The following is a 19,335-nucleotide window of genomic DNA, read 5'->3' on the forward strand; positions in this document are numbered from 1 at the left end:
ATTTGATAACTGACAAAACCTTGATGCATGCTGTCAGAGAAAGGAACATCCTAAAAGTCCTAAAACTTCTCACAACTGAAGGTTTGTTACAGTTTTATCCAGTCTAGAAACATCAGCTGCGCCCTTCCCTCTCCAGTCCTGATAGTTTGTGACAATGTGTCAGTGCAGGAAAGTTGTATCAGCCTAAAGTTCAGACAGAGGATTGTACCAGACCCTCAGCTGTGAGAAGTATTTGGTGTTCACATTTTCAGCCACTGGGTGCAAAAAAAAAAAAAAAAAAAAACATGTTCCCATTCACCAACAGTGAACAGAGATCCTGGAAATAGCGAGGACGTGAAACAAAATCTATAAGAGAATTGTAGAGCCTCTTATTAAATCAGAATTAGGATCAGCTTATGAACAACATTGTGTAGGGGATGTAGTCATACAAATTTTTTGGGGCAGCGGTTATCTTCCCTGGAGGTGGAAAGTTAGCACTGATCCGGGAGGGATAGTCCTGATCCAGGAAGGTTTGTACCAGTCCAAAAGCTTCATTACTGGTCCTGGAGGGTTAGTACCAGCCCTGGAGGGTCAATACCAGCCCTGGAGGGTCAATACCATCCCTGGAGGGTCAGTACCAGATAGGAAGGGTCATTACCAGTGATTAGAATAGTCTCTCCTAATGTTACATGCTCCTTTACAGCAGAAGCCATTGATCTAAATAGATGAGAGCAGAGAATTCCTCCAAGCTGGTTCCGCGGGGGCGGGGTCATTACTGCTCTTTCTTGCTTGCGATCATAGACTGGACCTAAAAAGCAGAAAAATAGACACAGAATCATTAACTTAGGTCCCTGAGCCTCAAAGCAGGATCACTAACACTGTAAATGACAACACTAATATCTTTAATATTAGTGAGGGGTTTTTGGGGCCCCCTGATCACCAGGTCCAGGCTTGTCCCTCAGGTGTGACGTCTATCTACATAACATAGCTATGGCCATGGACTGACTGTATCGCAGCATTAGTGCTCAAATTTTCACCTACATTATTCTTAAGACAACACCAAAATTCCAGGAGAACTCCGACTGACCCTGAAGACTTGTGTCTAACAAAGCAAAGATTATCAACCCAGATGGCAGTATGACGGTGAAAGGTCTGAGAGGGAAGGAACGTGACAAAAATATACAAAAAGCACCAGGGACAGTATCCGTGTCCGTCCCCTCAACCCCTACACAGGGCGTAAGATGTTCTATTAGGTTTATCCAGAGTGTCCCTATAATACGGTATATATTTCATCTGTATTCACACCGCATGAGGCGCTCAGTTATCACACACCAGATGAGGCGGCGTAATGAGATTTCAATACTGAATCCGACCCTCCGATGGAAATAACAGCAGCAAATACCTCAACGCCAGAAAACAGCGAGATATCATCAAATATAACCGGGATTGTCTGATGGAATGGAAAAGAAAATAATATTCATGAGGAACAGATGAGAGAAAAGCTGAAAATGTGCAGGAAGGAGATCACAAAGAAAAAGCACAAAATCATAAACCAACACACGGAATGAGGAAACGGATGTCAGAAATACAAGAACATACAGAAAAATATACGGATATCAGGTTATATTGTAGATACAAAATATGGTCAAAATACTAAAATACTGTCACTAAGAAGAAAGATAAAGCTACTATAATACTGCTCTTATGTACAAGAATATAACTACTATAATACTACTCCTATGTACAAGAATATAACTACTATAATACTACTCCTATGTACAAGAATATAACTACTATAATACTACTCCTATGTACAAGAATATAACTACTATAATACTACTCCTATGTACAAGAATATAACTACTATAATACTACTCCTATGTACAAGAATATAACTACTATAATACTACTCCTATGTACAGGAATATAACTACTATAATACTACTCCTATGTACAAGAATATAACTACTATAATACTACTCCTATATACAAGAATATAACTACTATAATACTACTCCTATGTACAAGAATATAACTACTATAATACTACCTCCTATGTACAGGAATATAACTACTATAATACTACTCCTATGTACAAGAATATATCTATTATAATACTACTCCTATGTACAAGAATATAACTACTATAATACTACTGCTATGTACAAGAATATAACTACTATAATACTACTCCTATGTACAAGAATATAACTACTATAATACTGCCTACTATGTACAAGAATATAACTACTATAATACTACTCCTATGTACAAGAATATAACTACTATAATACTACTCCTATGTACAAGAATATAACTACTATAATACTACTCCTATGTACAAGAATATATCTATTATAATACTACTCCTATGTACAAGAATATAACTACTATAATACTACCTCCTATGTACAAGAATATAACTACTATAATACTGCTCCTATGTACAAGAATATAACTACTATAATACTACTCCTATGTACAAGAATATAACTACTATAATACTACTCCTATGTACAAGAATATATCTACTATAATACTACTCCTATGTACAAGAATATAACTACTATAATACTGCTCCTATGTACAAGAATATAACTACTATAATACTACTCCTATGTACAAGAATATAACTACTATACTACTACTCCTATGTACAAGAATATAACTACTATAATACTACTCCTATGTACAAGAATATAACTACTATAATACTACTCCTATGTACAAGAATATAACTACTATAATACTACTCCTATGTACAAGAATATAACTACTATAAAACTACCTCCTATGTACAAGAATATAACTACTATAATACTTCTCCTATGTACAAGAATATAACTACTATAATACTACTCCTATGTACAAGAATATAACTACTATAATACTTCTCCTATGTACAAGAATATAACTACTATAATACTACTCCTATGTACAAGAATATAACTACTATAATACTTCTCCTATGTACAAGAATATAACTACTATAATACTACTCCTATGTACAAGAATATAACTACTATAATACTACTCCTATGTACAAGAATATAACTACTATAATACTGCTCCTATGTACAAGAATATAACTACTATAATACTGCCCCTATGTACAAGAATATAACTACTATAATACTGCTCCTTTGTACAAGAATATAACTACTATAATACTGCTCCTATGTACAAGAATATAACTACTATAATACTACTCCTATGTACAAGAATATAACTACTATAATACTGCTCCTATGTATAAGAATATAACTACTATAATACTACTCCTATGTACAAGAATATAACTACTATAATACTACTCCTATGTACAAGAATATAACTACTATAATACTGCCCCTATGTACAAGAATATAACTACTATAATACTGCTCCTACGTACAAGAATATAACTACTATAATACTACCTCCTATGTACAAGAATATAACTACTATAATACTACCTCCTATGTACAAGAATATAACTACTATAATACTGCTCCTATGTACAAGAATATAACTACTATAATACTACTCTTATGTACAAGAATATAACTACTATAATACTACTCCTATGTACAGGACTATAACTACCATAATACTACTCCTATGTACAAGAATATAACTACTATAATACTGCTCCTATGTACAAGAATATAACTACTATAATACTACCTCCTATGTACAAGAATATAACTACTATAATACTACTCCTATGTACAAGAATATAACTACTATAATACTACTCCTATGTACAAGAGTATAACTACTATAATACTGCCCCTATGTACAAGAATATAACTACTATAATACTACTCCTATGTACAAGAATATAACTACTATAATACTACCTCCTATGTACAAGAATATAACTACTATAATACTACTCCTATGTACAGGAATATAACTACTATAATACTACTCCTATGTACAAGAATATAACTACTATAATACTACTCATATGTACAAGAATATAACTACTATAATACTACTCCTATGTACAAGAATATAACTACTATAATACTACCTCCTATGTACAAGAATATAACTACTATAATACTACTCCTATGTACAAGAATATAAATACTATAATACCTTTAGGCTGTATTTGCGCACATATTATTATTTTAAATATTCAAATTAATATTAAGGTTAATCCTTTCTATTTCTCTCTTAGACTCTTTTGTGTTTCATATTTCGGTCTGTTTCTTCTGCTATCGTCCTCATTCCCAGGCGAGCACTGTATAGCAGTTTGTGCCTCTGTACTACTCTGCATGGTTTATTATGTGTATTCTGCAGATTACAGTAATGTTCTTCTGACTATATATTGAGGTTGTTTAGAAGTGGAAACAATAAGAAGCATATGTAGCGCAGCTTTATTTATTCTGCCTCTCGCTCTATTGATATTTGCATTAGAGGTGCGAGGTAATGGCGGTACAGCGGCCGTAACCAGACTCTCATTAGTGCCGGCAAAACAGCCTTGAGATTAACGCAGCAATCAATATCATTTATCGCTGCAGAATCTACTCAACGAGAGCGGCGGTACTAAGTGTTTATTTCTGGGTGTTAATATTTCCTCACTGATACTCACCAATATTGACTTTCCTTTTTCTACTAAGTATTCAGCCTGGAAATAAACTGTGGGGAGATCCGTGATTACATAGAGGAAATATAGAGATTATAGCGGTGCACTGTGGGGATTACATTACAGGGCGGTAAAAGCAGCTGTATTCTGATATAATGTGGAATTATAATGAAAAAGGATCAGTATTGTAGTAGTTATATTCTTGTACATAGGAGTTAGTATTATAGTAGTTATATTCTTGTACATAGGAGTAGTATTATAGTAGTTATATTCTTGTACATAGGAGGTAGTATTATAGTAGTTATATTCTTGTACATAGGAGTTAGTATTATAGTAGTTATATTCTTGTACATAGGAGTAGTATTATAGTAGTTATATTCTTGTACATAGGAGTTAGTATTATAGTAGTTATATTCTTGTACATAGGAGTTAGTATTATAGTAGTTATATTCTTGTACATAGGAGTTAGTATTATAGTAGTTATATTCTTGTACATAGGAGTAGTATTATAGTAGTTATATTCTTGTACATAGGAGCAGTATTATAGTAGTTATATTCGTGTACATAGGAGCAGTATTATAGTAGTTATATTCTTGCACATAGGGGCAGTATTATAGTAGTTATATTCTTGAACATAGGAGTAGTATTATAGTAGTTATATTCTTGTACATAGGAGGTAGTATTATAGTAGTTATATTCTTATACATAGGAGTAGTATTATAGTAGTTATATTCTTGTACATAGGAGTAGTATTATAGTAGTTATATTCTTGTGCATAGGAGCAGTATTATAGTAGTTATATTCTTGTGCATAGGAGCAGTATTATAGTAGTTATATTCTTGTACATAGGAGTAGTATTATAGTAGTTACATTCTTGTACATAGGAGCAGTATTATAGTAGTTATATTCTTGTACATAGGAGTAGTATTATAGTAGTTATATTCTTGTACATAGGAGGTAGTATTATAGTAGTTATATTCTTGTACATAGGAGTAGTATTATAGTAGTTATATTCTTGTACATAGGAGTAGTATTATAGTAGTTATATTCTTGTACATAGGAGTAGTATTATAGTAGTTATATTCTTGTACATAGGAGTAGTATTATAGTAGTTATATTCTTGTACATAGGAGTAGTATTATAGTAGTTATATTCTTGTACATAGGAGTAGTATTATAGTAGTTATATTCTTGTACATAGGAGGTAGTATTATAGTAGTTATATTCTTGTACATAGGAGGTAGTATTATAGTACATATATTCTTGTACATAGGAGTAGTATTATAGTAGTTATATTCTTGTACATAGGAGCAGTATTATAGTAGTTATATTCTTGTACATAGGAGGTAGTATTATAGTAGTTATATTCTTGTACATAGGAGTAGTATTATAGTAGTTATATTCTTGTACATAGGAGGTAGTATTATAGTAGTTATATTCTTGTACATAGGAGCAGTATTATAGCAGTTATATTCATGTTTCTAGGTAGTAGTTTTATAGTATATAATATTATTGGACAATGGTGAAGTTCACAGTTTTTATATCTGGCATTCTGACTGTCTGCTCCACCAGTGATATCTCTGATATAAGATACGGTAACTCTTCAGCCGTAATCTCTTTAATATGTCACAAAAAACAAGTTTGTACAGTTTATAACATGAGATAAAACTGTATGAAGTGACTTTTCTCCCCTAGTTTCTTTATATATTACACTTTCCCGTCTTCCATACAAAGTCACATTCAGTGAGAGGCAGAAACAAGGGAAGGATTGAATAATCCTGGATTTATCAGAAAGGAGATAACATTGGTTAATAATGTATTTATAACACAACTTCCAGAAAATCTAAATTTGTCCAAAAGTTAAGTTACATTTTAAGTAGATTTGAAACTTTTAATTCACCTTTCCTAGCATGAACCCCAGCGGATCTTCTGGTCTTTCAAATACCAAATCTTCTGTAATCTCCTGGGAGATAAAAGAAAGCAAGAACGATGACGTTAAATGCTAATACTCTGAATAACTAAGATGTCAGGTGGATATTAAAGAGGTAGGTAGAGATAGATAGATAGATAGATAGGAGATAGATAGATAGATAGATAGATAGGAGATAGATAGATAGATAGATAGATAGGAGATAGATAGATAGATAGATAGATAGATAGATAGATAGGAGATAGATAGATAGATAGATAGATAGATAGATAGATCGATAGATAGGAGATAGATAGATAGATAGATAGATAGGAGATAGATAGATAGATAGATAGATAGGAGATAGATAGATAGATAGATAGATAGATAGATAGATAGATAGATAGGAGATAGATAGATAGATAGATAGATAGGAGATAGATAGATAGATAGATAGATAGATAGGAGATAGATAGATTGATAGATAGATAGATAGGAGATAGATAGATAGATAGATAGATAGATAGATAGATAGGAGATAGATAGATAGATAGGAGATAGATAGATAGATAGATAGATAGATAGGAGACAGATAGATAGATAGATAGATAGATAGATAGATAGATAGAAGATAGATAGATAGATAGATAGATAGATAGATAGGAGATAGATAGATAGATAGATAGATAGATAGGAGATAGATAGATAGATAGATAGATAGATAGATAGGAGATAGATAGATAGATAGATAGATAGATAGATAGATAAATAGGAGATAGATAGATAGATAGATAGGAGATAGATAGATAGATAGATAGATAGATAGATAGATAGGAGATAGATAGATAGATAGATAGATAGATAGATAGATAGATAGATAGGAGATAGATAGATAGATAGATAGATAGATAGATAGATAGGAGATAGGAGATAGATAGATAGATAGATAGATAGATAGATAGATAGATAGATCGATAGATAGATAGATAGGAGATAGATAGATAGGAGATAGATAGATAGATAGATAGGAGATAGATAGATAGATAGATAGATAGATAGGAGATAGATAGATAGATAGATAGATAGATAGATAGATAGATAGATAGGAGATAGATAGATAGATAGATAGATAGGAGATAGATAGATAGATAGATAGATAGATAGATAGATAGATAGGAGATAGATAGATAGATAGATAGGAGATAGATAGATAGATAGATAGATAGGAGATAGATAGATAGATTGATAGATAGATAGATAGATAGGAGATAGATAGATAGATAGATAGGAGACAGATAGATAGATAGATAGATAGATAGAAGATAGATAGATAGATAGGAGATAGATAGATAGATAGATAGGAGATAGATAGATAGATAGATAGATAGATAGATAGATAGATAGATAGATAGGAGATAGATAGATAGATAGATAGATAGATAGGAGACAGATAGATAGATAGATAGATAGATAGAAGATAGATAGATAGATAGATAGATAGGAGATAGATAGATAGATAGATAGATAGATAGGAGATAGATAGATAGATAGATAGATAGATAGGAGATAGATAGATAGATAGATAGATAGATAGATAGGAGATAGATAGATAGATAGATAGATAGATAGATAGGAGATAGATAGATAGATAGATAGATAGATAGATAGATAGATAGGAGATAGATAGATAGGAGATAGATAGATAGATAGATAGATAGATAGGAGATAGATAGATAGATAGATAGATAGATAGATAGATAGATAGGAGATAGATAGATAGATAGATAGATAGGAGATAGATAGATAGATAGATAGATAGATAGATAGATAGATAGGAGATAGATAGATAGATAGATAGATAGATAGATAGATAGGAGATAGATAGATAGATAGATAGATAGATAGATAGGAGATAGATAGATAGATAGATAGATAGATAGGAGACAGATAGATAGATAGATAGATAGATAGATAGATAGATGATAGATAGATAGATAGGAGATAGATAGATAGATAGATAGATAGATAGGAGATAGATAGATAGATAGATAGATAGATAGGAGATAGATAGATAGATAGATAGATAGATAGATAGGAGATAGATAGATAGATAGATAGATAGATAGATAGATAGGAGATAGATAGATAGATAGATAGATAGATAGATAGGAGATAGATAGATAGATAGATAGATCGATAGATAGGAGATAGATAGATAGATAGATAGATAGATAGATAGATAGGAGATAGATAGATAGATAGATAGATAGATAGATAGATAGGAGATAGATAGATAGATAGATAGATAGATAGATAGATAGGAGATAGATAGATAGATAGATAGATAGATAGATAGATAGGAGATAGATAGATAGATAGATAGATAGATAGATAGATAGGAGATAGATAGATAGATTGATAGATAGATAGATAGATAGGAGATAGATAGATAGATAGATAGATAGATAGATAGATAGATAGGAGATAGATAGATAGATAGATAGATAGATAGATAGGAGATAGATAGATAGATAGATAGATAGATAGGAGACAGATAGATAGATAGATAGATAGATAGATAGATAGAAGATAGATAGATAGATAGATAGATAGATAGGAGATAGATAGATAGATAGATAGATAGATAGATAGATAGGAGATAGATAGATAGATAGATAGATAGATAGATAGGAGATAGATAGATAGATAGATAGATAGATAGGAGACAGATAGATAGATAGATAGATAGATAGATAGATAGATAGGAGATAGATAGATAGATAGATAGATAGATAGATAGATAGATAGGAGATAGATAGATAGATAGATAGATAGATAGATAGATAGGAGATAGATAGATAGATAGATAGATAGATAGATAAATAGGAGATAGATAGATAGATAGATAGATAGATAGATAGGAGATAGATAGATAGATAGATAGATAGATAGGAGATAGATAGATAGATAGATAGATAGATAGATAGATAGATAGGAGATAGATAGATAGATAGATAGATAGATAGATAGGAGATAGGAGATAGATAGATAGATAGATAGATAGATCGATAGATAGATAGATAGGAGATAGATAGATAGGAGATAGATAGATAGATAGATAGGAGATAGATAGATAGATAGATAGATAGATAGGAGATAGATAGATAGATAGATAGGAGATAGATAGATAGATAGATAGATAGATAGATAGATAGGAGATAGATAGATAGATAGATAGATAGATAGATAGATAGATAGGAGATAGATAGATAGATAGATAGGAGATAGATAGATAGATAGATAGATAGGAGATAGATAGATAGATTGATAGATAGATAGATAGATAGATAGATAGATAGGAGATAGATAGATAGATAGATAGGAGACAGATAGATAGATAGATAGATAGATAGATAGATAGAAGATAGATAGATAGATAGGAGATAGATAGATAGATAGATAGATAGATAGATAGGAGATAGATAGATAGATAGATAGATAGATAGATAGATAGATAGGAGATAGATAGATAGATAGATAGGAGACAGATAGATAGATAGATAGATAGATAGATAGATAGATAGATAGATAGAAGATAGATAGATAGATAGATAGATAGATAGATAGATAGGAGATAGATAGATAGATAGATAGGAGATAGATAGATAGATAGATAGATAGATAGGAGATAGATAGATAGATAGATAGATAGGAGATAGATAGATAGATAGATAGATAGATAGGAGATAGATAGATAGATAGATAGATAGATAGGAGATAGATAGATAGGAGATAGATAGATAGATAGATAGATAGATAGATAGGAGATAGATAGATAGATAGATAGATAGATAGATAGGAGATAGATAGATAGATAGATAGATAGATAGATAGGAGATAGATAGATAGATAGATAGATAGATAGATAGATAGGAGATAGATAGATAGATAGATAGATAGATAGATAGATAGATAGGAGATAGATAGATAGATAGATAGATAGGAGATAGATAGATAGATAGATAGATAGATAGATAGATAGATAGGAGACAGATAGATAGATAGATAGATAGATAGATAGATGATAGATAGATAGATAGGAGATAGATAGATAGATAGATAGATAGGAGATAGATAGATAGATAGATAGATAGATAGATAGATAGGAGATAGATAGATAGATAGATAGATAGATAGATAGAGGATTCACTATTATTGAAGTGTGAGAAGTGAAAAAAATATTAATTACAATTCATCCAAAAGTTCATATATTTATGTATACACAAATAAATTTATTAGGCCAGCTGGATACTTAATATTGAAGAAATATCTATGTCAGCATCCCCAGCACTATATTGTGAATGCTTATATAAGATAATCCTGTACTAGTCCCACCATGCGGATACTCAGTGTTACAGATAATACAGTGATATATTACAGGACAGACACAGACAAGCTCAGAGCAGATAGAAGATACCGGGAGTCAGAGCAACTAAGAAGAGAAGACTCAGGACCATTTAGTTTTCTGTGCGGAGTGTCTGCGCTTGGTCTGATGTAGATTATACAGCCTGGTCGCGGTTGGGAGGAAGGACCTGCGATCACTTACGGTCACTTACACTGCGCCAAGTCCCATCAAGGTCCCATACATGGGGTGGGATTTGTTCTCCCGCATGGAGGTCACCACAGACAGTATCCTTCTGTCACCCACCACCTGTACTGGGTCCAAGGGGCTCCCCAGGACAGAGCTGGCCCTCCTGATCAGCCTGTCAAGTCTATTTCTGTCCCTGGTTGATATACTGCTCCCCCAGCAGGCCACACCGAAAAAGATGGCTGAGGCAACCACAGAGTTGAAGAAGGCCCTAAGAAGTGGCCCCTGGACTCCGAAGGCCCTAAGAAGTGGCCCCTGGACTCCGAAGGCCCTAAGAAGTGGCCCCTGGACTCCGAAGGCCCTCAGCCTCCTGAGCAGGTAGAGCCTGCTGTGGCCCTTTCTGTGCAGCGCCTCCAGGTGGTCAGCCCAGTCTAGTTTATTATTGAGGAGCACGCCCAGATACTTATAGGTCCTGACTATCTCAATACATGTCCCCTGGATCTCCACCGGAGTCGGAGCACCTCCTCCGCTTACTAAAGTCCACCACCATCTCCTTGGTCTTCCCAGCATTAATCCTGAGCTGGTTCCGCAGGCCCCAGTCCACACAGTCCCGGTATAAGTCTCTGTATTCCCTATTGTCGCCATCAGTGATAAGGCCGACTATAGCAGAGACATCGGAGGACTTCTGTAAGTAACAGCTGGAGGAGTTGTGTCTAAAGTCAGCATTGTACAGTGTGAAGAGAAATGGGGCAAGAACTGGACCTTGTGGTGCCCCCGTACTACAGATCACAGTGTCAGACACACAGTCCTGGGCTCTCACATACTGAGGGCGGGTTGTCAGGTAGTCTAGGATCCAGTAGGACAGGTGATGGTCCCTCCACCAAGGTTCAGCTTCTCCCTCAGTAGCTCTGGCTGATGGTGGAGAAGTCACAGGACATTATTCTCACAGTGTTCCCGGGTTTCTCCAGGTGAGAGAGAGCTCTATGAAGAAGGTGGATGATGGCACCATCCACCCCAATGCCCGGCCGATAGGCAAACTGGAGGGGGTCCAGAGAGGAGCTCACTAGGGGGCGTAGGTGTGTCAGGACCAGTCTCTCTAGGACCTTCATCAGGTGGGATGTCAGTGCTACAAGTCAGTAGTCATTGTAGCCCATCGGGTTGGGTTTCTTTGGGACTAGTACCACACAAGATGTTCTCCACAGTTATGATACCACACCCAGCTTCAGGCTCATATTGTACGTGTGTAATAACACCGCACCACCGGTCCCCGCACATTATAAGAACTCTCGCGCTTATCCCATCGGGTCCTCCGGCCTTGTCTGCTTTTATCTTCCTGATTTCCCTACATACAATGCAGGAGAGGTGTAGAGCTAAAGCACCGCGTGGGGCGCACGTACCGCACTCTCGGCATCACATGTGCGTTCTGGTTCTTCTGATGAACAGGTCTCTTCCGGAGTCTCACTGTAGCCTTGAGGCCAATCAGCGGGAGGGCGCCGGAGTATCAGGGACGGGTAAGGATGAATTGTTTTATATTGTTTTCAACGCCCCCGGCTGATATAAAAGTTAAAGGGGTTGTCCATTTTACTTGGATATCCCCTTTAAGAGCAGGACTGTGTATAAGGTTTTGTGGCACATACACACCATATACCCTATATTGTAGATGCTCCATATAAGTAATCACAATCACCACACCGCCATCTACTGGTGAGACCCTAAATGTAGGGAATTTAACAATTAAGCCACATAACTACCCACACAAATAGGACCCTCCCCCCCCCCACAAGCTTTTATCATCTTTTTATAGGTGCCCCGCTCTGGTCCTAACATAGTTGGAATGTTTTCCCTCACTCCCCCACCCTTCCTGAGCCATCAGAGCTGTTAGATTTGATGTCTGATAACCTGACTAGACTTCCTAATGTTAAGTGGGTGGTGTCAGAAAAGGGGGTGTGACTCAGAGCTCTGATTGGATCTCTGAGTGACGCCCCTTTTGCCTGCTCCCACCTACTGCACTTTAGGGAGACTAGTGAGGACATTGGGTACTAAAACCAACTGCACTAATTGTTCAGGAACAGTGTGGGCTAAAAATCCGAACCGTGCTAGAATCAGCGGAGGGGCGGCTATTCACCCCATAAGGACATAGAGTATTTTCTACGTTAATGCTCGGCAACTTTTTTCATATTTTCCCTCCCAGTCTTGTCTCTGTCCACGTCGTTATGTGAGGGCTTATTCTTTGCGTGACGAGTTGTACTTTCATTGGCCACCATTTTGGGGGACGTATAATGTTTTGACTAGCTTTTATTTATGATTTTTTGGTGGTCCATGTGAAATATCGCACAATTTGATCACAATTTTTTGCATTTTGTTTTTACAGCGTTCACTCTGCATTGTACATCACTTGGCGGAACTATCCATCGTCTTACTACAATTATGGCGATACCAGATTTATGTTGGTTTTTATTACGTTTTACCGTTTTTACAAATAAAATGTCACTTTTTTAAAATGAGCGATTTTCCTGGGGTCACCGTATTCTGACACAGATCGGCCGCTCTGTCGCTGCGCTGTCCGCCCACTGCAGGGGCCTCTGACACTAAACACTGCCACAAAAGCTGATCTGTGCAGTACGGTTGTCAGAGCCCATAGATGAGATACTGATGGTCTATCCTAAGGGTAAGTCATCAGGATGAAAGGTGACAAAAGGGACAAAACCGCCTTTAATTGATTGTGGATATTCTGATGATCTTGCACCTTATATGTAGGCTGATTAATTGACACCTTGCAGATGGAATAAGGAAGCACAATCTTTGATCTATTAGAATTTTTTATGTAGAGCTTCTGATTTTGGAGATTTATAATAATAATAAATGTTATTTCTATAGCACTAACATATTCCGCAGCGCTGTACAATGTGTAGGGTTCAAATACAGACAGAAAGATGCATTACAAAGAAATAGTCACTTCATACAATGGGACTGAGGGCCCTGCTCACAAGAGCTTACAATCTATGAGGTAGAGGGGGTGACACAGGAGGTATCAGGGGCGGCATCGGAGGTAGCAGGGGTTGATATAGGAGGTAGCAGGGGCGGCATTACTTATACAGGGGTCAGACAATTCTGTAGTAGAGGTGACTGTCATTACACAAACATATGGCTGTATGAGCAGATTGTGCCTGGACATATAAAGTTATCCTGAAACAGCCTCATATCATGTGGGGTAATGGGGGAGCGGGGACAGAGGAGGGTTTGTTTTAGCGATTCCAACTACGGAAGGGTTTACATTAGGACAAGTGATCGGTCGGTCTGATGTGTCTTTAGTTTGCGCTTGAAGCTGTAGAAATTGGGAGTTAATCTTATTGTCCGGGGTAGAGCATTCCAGAGAAGTGGTGCAGCTCCGGAGAAGTCTTGTATACGAGCGTGGGAGGTTCTGATAATAGAGGAGGTAAGTGTTAGGTCATTGAGTGAGCGGAGAGCAGAGGATGTGTGATACAGATGAGGGAGGGAATGTAGGGAGGTGCAGCATTATGGAGGAGGGGGAGAAGGTTATATTGTATTCTGTATTGTATAGGCAGCCAATGTGGTGACCGGTACAGACCGGAGGCCTCGCTGTAGTGACCGGCACAGACCGGAGGCCTCGCTGTAGTGACCGGTACAGACCGGAGGCCTCGCTGTAGTGACCGGCACAGACCGGAGGCCTCGCTGTAGTGACCGGCACAGACCGGAGGCCTCGCTGTAGTGACCGGCACAGACCGGAGGCCTCGCTGTAGTGACCGGCACAGACCGGAGGCCTCGCTGTAGTGACCGGCACAGACCGGAGGCCTCGCTGTAGTGACCGGCACAGACCGGAGGCCTCGCTGTAGTGACCGGCACAGACCGGAGGCCTCGCTGTAGTGACCGGCACAGACCGGAGGCCTCGCTGTAGTGACCGGCACAGACCGGAGGCCTCGCTGTAGTGACCGGCACAGACCGGAGGCGTCGCTGTAGTGACCGGCACAGACCGGAGGCCTCGCTGTAGTGACCGGCACAGACCAGAGGCCTCGCTGTAGTGACCGGCACAGACCGGAGGGCTCGCTGTAGTGACCGGCACAGACCGGAGGGCTCGCTGTAGTGACCGGCACAGACCGGAGACCTCGCTGTAGTGACCGGCACAGACCGGAGACCTCGCTGTAGTGACCGGCACAGACCGGAGACCTCGCTGTAGTGACCGGCACAGACCGGAGACCTCGCTGTAGTGACTGGCACAGACCGGAGGCCTCGCTGTAGTGACCGGCACAGACCGGAGGCCTCGCTGTAGTGACCGGCACAGACCGGAGGCCTCGCTGTAGTGACCGGCACAGACCGGAGGCCTCGCTGTAGTGACCGGCACAGACCGGGGGCCTCGCTGTAGTGACCGGCACAGACCGGAGACCTCGCTGTAGTGACTGGCACAGATCGGAGGCCTCGCTGTAGTGACCGGCGCAGACCCGAGGCCTCGCTGTAGTGACCGGCACAGACCGGAGGCCTCGCTGTAGTGACTGGCACAGACCGGAGGCCTCGCTGTAGCGTCTAGCCTGATAGATGAGCCTGGCCGCTGCATTCAGAATAGATTGTAGAGGGGAGAGTTTAGTGAGGGGAAGACCGATTAGTAAGGAGTTACAGTAGTCAAGGCGAGAATGAATCAGAGAGACAATAAGTGTCTTTAGTGTATCTCTGGTAAGGAAAGGGTGTATTCTGGAGATGTTTTTGAGGTGGAGGTGACATGAACGTGCGAGTGATTCAACATGAGGGGTGAAGGAAAGGTCTGCGTCACACATGACCCCGAGGCAGCGGGCCTACTGCCTAGGAGTTATAGTAAGGCCTGAGACTGCAATGGATATATCCGGGACAGATCTATTAGATGGTGGAAACAGTAGTAGTTCAGTCTTAGAGAGATTTAGTTTCAGATAGAGCGAGGACATGATATTAGAGACAGCAGAGAGACAGTCACTGGTGTTCTGTATGAGTGCAGGGGTGATGTCACGGGAAGATGTGTATAATTGGGTGTCATCAGCATAAAGATGGTACCTGAAGCTAAATCCAGTGGGAAGGGGTTAATGTCTCAATCCATGGCAACAAAAGTGAGTACACCCCTAAGCGAAAATGGACAAATTGTGCCCAATTAGCCATTTCCCTCCCCGGTGTCATGTGACTGGTATGCGGTATGCTTGTTCAGTGTATTGGCATCCCACTGTCGATTAGGCCTGAAGGAATAGGCCTAAGGAGGAGCAAGTCTGGAGCCGCGGAGGCCACGTGCAGATAGGACATGTCACTTCTTTTTCCCGCTAGCTGAAAAAAAAATCGCTGGCGGGAAAAAAAGGCGAATGACTCCCATTGAAATTGTTGCAGGCGGATTTGGAGGTGGATTGACTATCATGAGGGGAGCAATGACTTATGTGAGGGGTGCACTGACTATTGTAAAATACCGTACACAGACTGAGAAATACTGCAGTGCTGTAATCCCACCTCTCACCACACAGGGGCAGTATTGCTTTACAAACCTTCCTGACAGTTCAGACATGATATAGCGGCCACCTTTTCGCTGGCAATCGTATATATAAATCTTACATCCGCTTCTCGCCTTTCTTGCCGTCTTGATAGTATCTAGAATATATTTGCTCCGTTACCTGAAATATCTGCAGGACGTTGTGCTTCTCCATGTACTTCAGGGAGCGATCAAACGGATCCTCGTAAACAGGAGGGGCGGAGGGCGCGGGGCTCGCCAGGGGACCGATCTCTGTGATCAGAACTTTCTTTCCGTCCATCTAGAAGGAAAAGAATAATGTGGTTCTACACATGCTCAGTGCAGGGAGGGGGAGGAGATAAGCGGTGACGTCATCTAGTCAGTGGTGATGTAATGATGGCTCAGTGGTGTTATCTATACAGATGTTATCTTCTATTGTAATATTATCTGTGATGTAAATGAGGTAATTGTAACAATAAAAACCAGAATTAGCAAGTGTCTGTCTATTATTAGGGGTAGTGGTCAGAGTGAAAACTGAAGGGTTTAGGATTTTAAAGAAATAAAATATAAAAAAAATAGATAGTAACACAGAAAATTCTCTAAATATTATTTTAAAAATTTTAATGATATATCTAACATAAAGCTTGATTTAAAAAAGAAAATATCCAATTTTCTGGTGTCAGATTACTTTAAAGGGATCCTATCAGTCAGACACATTTTTTGTAGGTACCACTTCGGAATAGCCTTAAGAAAGGCTATTCTTCTCCTGCCTTTGGTCGTCTTCCCTGCGTCACCGTTCGCCTACAATCCTGGTTCTTGTCGGTATGCAAATTAGCTCTCTCGCAGCACTGGGGGCGGGCACCAGCGCTCAAACAGCCCTGGGGGCGTCCCCAATGCTGCAAGAAAACTCTCTCCATCTTCGTCAGCAGCGTCCTCTTCTTCTGGCGGTGACTTGTAATTTCTAGGCCTCGGGCAGAGCAGACTGCACATGCCCACAAGCCATGATAAAATGGCCGCTTGCACAGTATTGTAAGCAGCCATTTTCTTGTGGCCTGTGGGTATGCCTGTGTGCTCTGCCCGAGGCCTAGAAGTTGCAAGCCACCGCCAGAAGAAGAGGCTGAAGATGACGCTGCTGAAGAAGATGGAGGCGGCGCTGGAGAGAGTTCTCTCGTAGCATTGGGAACGCCCCCAGTGCTGTTTGAGCGCTGGGGCCCGCCCCCAGTGCTGCAACAGAGCTAATTTGCATACCGACCGGAATTGTAGGCGAACGGCAGTACGGAGAAGACAACGAAAGGTAGGAGAAGAATAGCCTTTCTTAAGGCCATTCTGAAATGGTACCTACAAAAAAATTGTGTCTGACTGATAGGATCCCTTTAAATTCAGATGAACACCCTGGGTTACTTCTGATGACTCCGGTCCATGTTCTGCCGGATCAAACAATAAATAGGAATAATACGACAAATATAAAAGGTGCCACAAAAATAATTTCATTGAATTTCGCAAGATTTTTCCTATAGCAGTTAAAGTTGCATGAGGGCGCCAATGTCAGCCAAGCTCTGTGTAACCAAAGTAATTCTTTCTAGGGTCGGACCGGCCCACCAGGGGTCATAATCGGGATTTAGCGTGTCTGCGTTAGAAGAAAAATCAGTTCTACAAAAATCTGATTACTAACCAGACCAAGTAGCCCTAAACCGCACCTGCCAGCTGTCCCTGAACCTCCTCGGGCCGATGGAGCCAAACCTTTCTCCATATGGACCGTACATACTCTATATGGCCGCAGTTGCCAGAATTTTCTCCCCTGCCCATCACTTTGGGGTTTAGACTTATGAGATGCCATTCCTTGTGTGTTATTAATCAGATTTTTCCAAATACAGATGCATTTTGTTTTATACTCCACTCACAGCCAGAGCTGTATTCAGAGTTTAATGCCGCCACATGGAATAATACCACATAACATGCGCTGCACCTGAGCATGCTCTGTACAGATAGTAAGGAAGGAGGATGACGTGTGGTCCTAAAGCCTGACAGCTTACAAACAACAGGAGAGATCGGATGCAGCTTTGGATGTGACACGAGTCGGAGGCCAGGAATTACCTGAGGTTAATACAAAATATCTAAGTATTCCTAACCTGTAATGTGATGTTAGAGAGTCTCAGAGCCTCGCGCCTCACTTATCATAGCAATACAAGTCTAATTATCAAATGTCAAGTGACTCCGCAGACTGCTCCCCCCTCCCCTCGCTGTACCACACGTGCCACCGTAACCACGTCTGCGCAGGTGGAGCAGAATCTTTACGCCTCCGGGCCGCAATAAAGGGATTATCCTCATCTCACGGCATCATTGTCAGGGTCAGTGTCTGCGGAGAACACAATTACTTACACATCGCAGAGATGATCGCCATCCCTGCGTCCTCCTGCAACTTTACTAATAGGCTCAGACTGGATTTACAACCCTGTAATATTGTATTGTGAATTATTCTGGATTATTCCTTCCTATAGAAGAGATACAGGATCGGTAACCAGGGGCGTCTGTAACCAGGTTGTCACCCAGCTTTTCCAGAAACAGATATGAGATGCGATCGATGTCAAGATCTGAACCAGAAAAACCAGAATTACTAAGAATTGAGAAGAAACATCAGAGATATCCAGAAAAGCAGCGAGCGAAGAAGATCCAGCAACATCTGCTATACTGCGCCCCGGCCCTCCTGATGTGCAGCCATAGTGTAGTGAGACTGTACACTGCTATACTGCGCCCCGGCCCTCCTGATGTGCAGCCATAGTGTAGTGAGACTGTACACTGCTATACTGCGCC

The 19,335-nt window shown here is 39.1% G+C and overlaps 1 protein-coding gene across 1 annotated transcript in view; it reads right to left on the reverse strand.

Moving 5' to 3' along the window:
• Positions 1–615: 615 nt before the first annotated feature.
• TEX55 (testis expressed 55) overlaps positions 616–19,335 on the reverse strand; it is a 150,505-nt gene continuing 131,785 nt past the window's right edge. The window contains exons 4-6 of the mRNA XM_075262510.1: positions 16,688–16,825; positions 6,455–6,517; positions 616–787 (exon numbers count right to left, since the gene is read on the reverse strand). Coding sequence (XP_075118611.1) covers positions 752–787; positions 6,455–6,517; positions 16,688–16,825 — 237 coding nt within the window. The 3' untranslated portion in view covers positions 616–751. The remainder of the gene's footprint in view (positions 788–6,454; positions 6,518–16,687; positions 16,826–19,335) is intronic.

This window comes from Leptodactylus fuscus, chromosome 2 (assembly GCF_031893055.1).
Source record: "Leptodactylus fuscus isolate aLepFus1 chromosome 2, aLepFus1.hap2, whole genome shotgun sequence".
In the NCBI taxonomy this organism is placed as follows: Eukaryota; Metazoa; Chordata; class Amphibia; order Anura; family Leptodactylidae; genus Leptodactylus; species Leptodactylus fuscus.